At 42.9% G+C, this 6,473-nt stretch overlaps 1 protein-coding gene across 1 annotated transcript; it reads left to right on the top strand.

The window, feature by feature from the left end:
- Positions 1 to 2,047: 2,047 nt before the first annotated feature.
- Positions 2,048 to 3,348, top strand: PtA15_7A243 (uncharacterized protein; the record flags this gene model as incomplete). The annotated part of the gene is made up of 2 exons (XM_053170830.1): positions 2,048 to 2,113; positions 3,037 to 3,348. The coding sequence occupies 2 exons, from the start codon at positions 2,048 to 2,050 to the stop codon at positions 3,346 to 3,348; spliced, it is 378 nt and encodes a 125-aa protein (XP_053022072.1).
- Positions 3,349 to 6,473: the final 3,125 nt, after the last annotated feature.

Genomic DNA, 6,473 nt, shown 5'->3' with positions numbered 1-6,473 from the left:
AGGGAGCGGGGTTTTTTTTCTCTTGTTTTTGGTTATTTGAATTTTATTTTTAGCTTTTTTTGTGTGTTGTGCGTGAATTGTGAGGTCAATTAGAGCCTGTATTTGCTTGTTTTTTAAAACTGGGAAACCATGGCATTTTTTTTTTTGTAATTGCTTCATGTATAGGGGAAACCCTTGATTTTTTTTTTCATTTTTTTTGTAATTTGCTCATGTGCAGGGGAAACCCTTGAATTTTTTTTCTGCAAACCTGAAGCTTTAATATACTTGGATTTTAAGCCTATTTGTGTTGCATAGAAATGAGTAGAAAAAAACCGGGTACGCACGCGGAAAAGGGGGTACGCAAAAACCGGGTACAAACGCGGAAAAACCGGGTACGTTTAGTAACCCCCTATTTTTAGCAAATTTTATGATTTTTTTACAAGAGAGTTGGAAGTCTGGGCTAAGTTCAGGGGAGCCCCAGATTATCCAGGGTTTCTTAATCACTTCAGAAAATCCCGACAAAAGAATGTGTGTACATATAGGTGAAAATATATATAACTCTTTTAAATATCCAAGTTTATTAAATTCACAGTTTTGCCAAAAAAAAATTCAAGGGTTTACCCTCATCTCTTTCCAAATTGCCAAAAAAACACAATTGATCTAAAATTTTGCCAAAAAAAAAATTCAAGGGTTTACCCTGATCTCTTTTCAAATGGGCAAAAAAAAACAATTGGTTTTTGCAGCACCATCCCCCCATCCCTTTAGCCCCCAAACTACAGCAAAGCTGCGCCTCGGGCTCAGCTTCCAGCCTGCGTCCCCGCGCAGGTCAAAAAAGCTGGGAAGATTAGCCCCCAGCCCAATGCGAAGGCATCAGACCCATGGGGGGCTAATTATTTAACCACTCAAACCGTGAACATGCAACAGCGGAGGGTGTGAGGACAAGTCTTGGCTGGAAGTGCAGCTTCGAAATTGCCTGGGGGAAACATTGTTCCTTATTGCGCCTTCATATATATGTAACTTCACTCCGACACGAACGATATTGACACGTGTACTTGTGACAGACTCGTCAATCTGTTTCCGCCCCTTCACACAATACAATACAGGAATATTTATATACAGCTTCTGCGGCCTCGCCCAAATTAGACCGTCGAGCAGATTGTTGCCCAGTCCGCACGATCCTTGCCATACACTTTCCGCAACCCTAACCCGCAACACGCATTCAAAAATACATTCTCGCTCACTGGACCCTCACCCCCGACTTATCTCAATCTGTCAACTAACACCTTCGAAATATCCGTTCCGACCCCGATGAGAAGCTATGCCAACGCGGCTGGCCTACAATCGTCAATGAAGCAGACCTCCATACGCCTGAGTATTCACCGCCTTCAGGGTTTATTACTCCGAAAATACAATTCCGCTCACCGGACCCTCACCCCTGACTTATTTCAATTCGTCAACTAACCCCTTACAAATATCCGCCCCGACCCCGATGAGAAGCTATGCCAACGCGCCTGGCCTACAACCGTCAATGAAGCAGGCCTCCTACGCCTGAGTATTCACCGCCCTCAGGGTCTCTTACTCAATTCAGCCTTGCCAGGCGCTCACAGGTTTTGCAACCACTGATACCTCAAAAAAACATTCCGCCAGCTTACCGCGCTTTGTATTGTTACACAGTAAGCACTTTACCAATCTCTGACAACTTCTGATTCTCAAACCCTGACAGAGCTGCGTGCTCCCTACTTATATGGGCTAAAGTCTTTTTTTTTTCAACCCTGACAACCAACTCAATTTTATTCTCATTTCAGGTACCGTCTTCCGCCTCTTCCAGCCCAATTCACGACCTACCTATCGATATAACTCTTGACACATGGGTATTTAAACATACCCTTTTGCGGTCTTTCCTTTTGCTCGTCAGTCCACCTAACCCAATAGCTAGCTTCATCTTACTATTAAGTCAACAATCTACTCCAAACTAAACCTTACTTTTTTCAATATCTCTGACTAGCTCAATCTAAACTCAATTTCGTTCCACACTTTAACTTCCCGTCAACTTTCATCGCACAGCGCAATGTCTATCACTCAAACCCCAAATCATCCTGCTGCGTTCTCTGGACACTTCAAGCCACTTGCCGAGGTAAGTCGATAAGACTTATATCTGTAGAGTATCTTAATGACTTTGCTCCATTTATGTTATAGTCCACCTGTGAATCAACCCGCGCCAACCAGTACGGTTATGTCAAGACCGCAAGTTATGTAAAGTGCGGAGGAAGTCTTGACGAAAAGCGGGAAAATTTTGAGGTTCAATTGGTTACTAACACCGCTCTCAACAATATCCTCGAGCCAAATTCTGTTTATTTCCTAATTGGCAAGCTTATTGCGACAAAAAATGGGACCACTCCGATCATAGTGTACAATCAAGAGTCTTTAATTCGAACTGGCGACGCAGGGACTGAATCACCTGACTTTACGAACAAAGCCGTTGTTACTGGCCTTGGCCTCGTATCCAATAGACAAGAGGTAGTCTCTGATAATCCTGACGTTGGTTCACGTCTAGAGGTGGTAGTTTCACATTGCGATTGGGATGGAGAGGTGTGTTTATAGCATTCACCATTCACCCAACTCGTTAGGCTAATTTCTTTTTTTTATATATTAGGAGCGAGCACACAAACGTTTCAACATAAAATATATTGTCCCTGGCACGAAGAACTTAATCAAAACCCACTCACTTTATCAAGTGGGACGCGAGGTCAGTATTACTGGCCGATTAGTTGATTTTGATATGGATACGCATATGGCGGTCGTGCTGGTAAGAGAATTATCGCAATCCCCGCTGCATATACAATAGTTCTGACACCGTGATGTCCAGGTTTCGTCAGTTAGTGTCACGAATGGTCATCAGATCGGGCGAGCCAACACCAATCACTCAAGTAACCCTTCGTCGGCATCTGGTGTGAAATTGTGAGCAAACTTATCAATTCAGCCCTGTCTATCGCCGACGAGCGCGCTATATTAACAGATTTAATTAGCACAAAATTCACACCTAGCCCCAACAAACAGTCTAACATTCCAAAAGCGTCAGCTCACACACCATCCGCCTCACCCTCGGCGAAAGCCCTACACGAAGCAGAGGCTAAGGTCAACTTCAGCAAGAAAAACGACTCAAACACAATCCTGTCTCGCGCGTCTTCTTCAAAGGGTAAGGCAAAAGAGGTCGAAGTGTCTGATAACGAAGATGATGAATACTCAGATGAAGAACAAGACGAGGAAGACGAACCAGAGCCAGTGGTCAAAGAAGCCCCCAAGGTCAAGCGAGGACGTCCCCGCAAGCAAATCCTCAAAGAAGCTGCAAAGAGGATGAAAAAATTCTAGGTTTGGTTTGTGCTTTGCCGTTACAAACCAGTTCATCAACTTTTATTATTGTCTACATGATGATAAATTGTCAACACCTACCTTTGTCTACAACTCCAATTAACCGCTTTGTCATTCTCAAGCACTCACCGCATCTATCATAGGAAAGATTCAGATAAAAATTAAAAATTTGTTACCTCTTACGCCCACACTTCTACTAATTAGTCATGATTACTATCCCCTTTTTTTCCCTTTTTTTGTCTTTTTGTTGAAATTTAGTTCTTGCATTCACTCACACGAAGCCTAAGCACTGCTGTCTGATTCTCGCGAGCGTTACATTTACCAGAACACCTTGCTTTGTGTTTATGAGGTGTTAAGGATGAGAAGCGGAGGCTTGTTGATGAGTTGAGATAAGGTAGTGTTAACAGTTCTGTCACGTAACACTCTTTCAGTTAGCTTGAAAATGGTCATGCAAGTTGTGTCCAATTGTATTCATTTGAACAAACACTTATTTTAAGATTACAGGGTCTAATCGTCAACATGTATTCAAATAAGTGAATCATGAATGGAGTTTAAAAAAAATCCTGGTTGTGTCAGATGGTACAATCCGTGAAATATTCAATTGCGCAAAACAGCCAATAGGAAATGATCATCATATGAAAGAAAGCAATGAAGTATTAAGGCATTAAAAGTCGTTGTTCAATTCGCTTGAAGACGATTCTGAATCAGTTACTAAGATGCTGGCAAAAGAGACAGTTGCCTCGGCGACCTGGTCAAACATGAAACAATGATTAGCCTTTTGGTGAAAACATTTACAAGAGGAGACAACTAACCTCAATTATCATTCTTTTTGAGGTTCGGCCCGTCCCATCAAGTACACCTTTGTAGTAAATTCTACTCCCAATAAATAGGGTTATATCTTCAGGGATAACACAGAAGCTTGGGCCAAACAGACATCTAACCCGGAACGTCCCTCCTGGCATGACCTTTTTCAAACGCTTATTGTCAGTTGTAGGAATAGCATTGAATGAGGTGTTTTAAACTTACGTGTTCAATGGTGAGTAAACAAGTTATGACTGTTCATCAGGCGTGAAGTCTTGACTATATGGCCTGAGCTTAATCAGGCACTTTGGGATGAAGAGACGTAACAATTAACATTAAATTGTTAAGATGTGTTGATTTATTGATTACATAAGACAAGGTGTTCACGTTTTGCAAAATATAGATTTGCGTGCACGGGATCTTTGCCTTTTGAGATTAGAAAAACCAATATTCTTCAGCGCCGTAGTTTTTGAAGCAGAACTTTAGCCAACCATCAAGAATACGCTTGAAACTTTTTCCGCAAGTGAATCCTCATAGGCTCCATCCTGGGTAAGTTTCCATGTAGATCACATTTGGTTCCAAGTTCATGACGGGTAGAATACTTATGAGGAAATCAGATTACACCTAGGCAGGACCGGAGGGAGTATCAATCACCAGACTTTAGGACGCACGCCTTAATGTTTATTCCTTCGGTGGCAAAAGTAACAACAAGCACTCAACCGGATTATGAGGCAAGATTACCATTGATTATTGATTATGTTATGCCGAATTCTTTGGGACGGTGCAATTTCTTATGCAATGGATGTGGTGCACTCCACTGGAAAGACAAGTCAACCCTTGTCGATAGAAACAAGTCGACAAAGCTCTATACGATGTGTTGCCAAAAAAATAAAGTAACTTTGCCGTTCATGGCCGCCACGGCACCCAGGTATCCGTCGAAGGTCTTGAGGAAGTTGTTTACTGGGACTGATGACCGTGAGTTATTCTCTCAAGCTAAACTCGAGCGCTTTTAAACTTAAGTGACATGAGTTATGTAGGCTCTTTGAATTTCCAACAATCAACGCGAATGTACAATAACGCGCTATCCTTCACTTCGTTGGGAGCAAAGATTGATCACACGGTTGCAGGACAGATGGGTATCAATGTTTTCAAGGTCTCTGGGGGCCTCACTCATCGTATCTCAAGCGTGCTCCCGACAGGCGACAAGCCAGGCTTTTCTCAAATCTATGTTGTAGGCGACAAAGGCCTAGGAGAGGCGCAATATAGGGTTGACCAAGCTCGAGGCAAAGGTGGGGCGGCAGGTCGCGGAGGGTTAATTCAATCGGAAATCGTCCTCGAGCTTATGAACTTGTTAGCAGCAATTAACCCCTACGCTAAGGTTTTCCGTTCAGCGTTTGATGTCCTGAAAAGGACCACGTCAAGAACACTCAAACTCATCGGTGTGCCGACAGCTGGTGGAGATCCTAAGCGATACAATTGTCCAACTGTCAATGAGGTCGCCGTGGTAATTAAAGGCAGCAGTGATATAATTGGCGAGCGACAGATAATGCTTCATCGCTGTGATGAAGGACTTGATTTTATCTCAGACATGCATTTGTCTTATATGGCATTACGATATCCATTACTCTTCCCATACGGCGAGCAACAATGGGACGACCTGTTTGAGGCCAGCACAGAAAGAGGTGAATCTTATATTAAATTTAATTTCTGCCCGCGTTAACATTTTGTCATCATTCCTTTTAGTAATGTGCCGGAAGGTCGGTTCCTTGGAATGGTTTGCCTATATACTATTTCGGCGTCAAAAAAAAATCTGTCCCATTTTAGCCGGCCGCGCGCTCCTTCAAGAAATCCTTGTTGATATGTATATTTGTGTAGAGTGGCAAAGACTTAAATTTGTTACAGCAAACCAAGCAAAGCTGAAGGCAAACCAGTACAATCGGTTAATAAAGTCGTTAGAAAACGAAGGCACGCCAACTGGCCGTCGCGTGATTCTCCCGTCTACGTTTATTGGAAGTCCGCGGTGTATGCAACAGCTTTACCACGATGCAATGGCAATTGTAAGACGCTACGGCCCGCCTTCCTATTTCATCACTATGACTGCAAACCCAAACTGGACCAACATCATAAATGAAACCCCGGTTGGAGAGCAATCATTTGACCATCCAACAGTAGTCGCACGAGTATTCTATTTGAAGATGAAAGAATTGATCTCACAGTTGGTAAAATTGGAGCAATTTGGGCGCGTTATTGCGTACATTTACACAGTTGAGTTTTAAAAGCGTGTCCTACCACACCTTCACTTGATGCTCACCGTCGACGAAAAG

The sequence above is a fragment of the Puccinia triticina genome, chromosome 7A (assembly GCF_026914185.1).
Source record: "Puccinia triticina chromosome 7A, complete sequence".
Lineage (NCBI taxonomy): Eukaryota > Fungi > Basidiomycota > Pucciniomycetes > Pucciniales > Pucciniaceae > Puccinia > Puccinia triticina.
The sequence above is the reverse complement of the archived record's forward strand: the minus strand, read 5'-3'. Positions and strand labels throughout refer to the sequence as shown.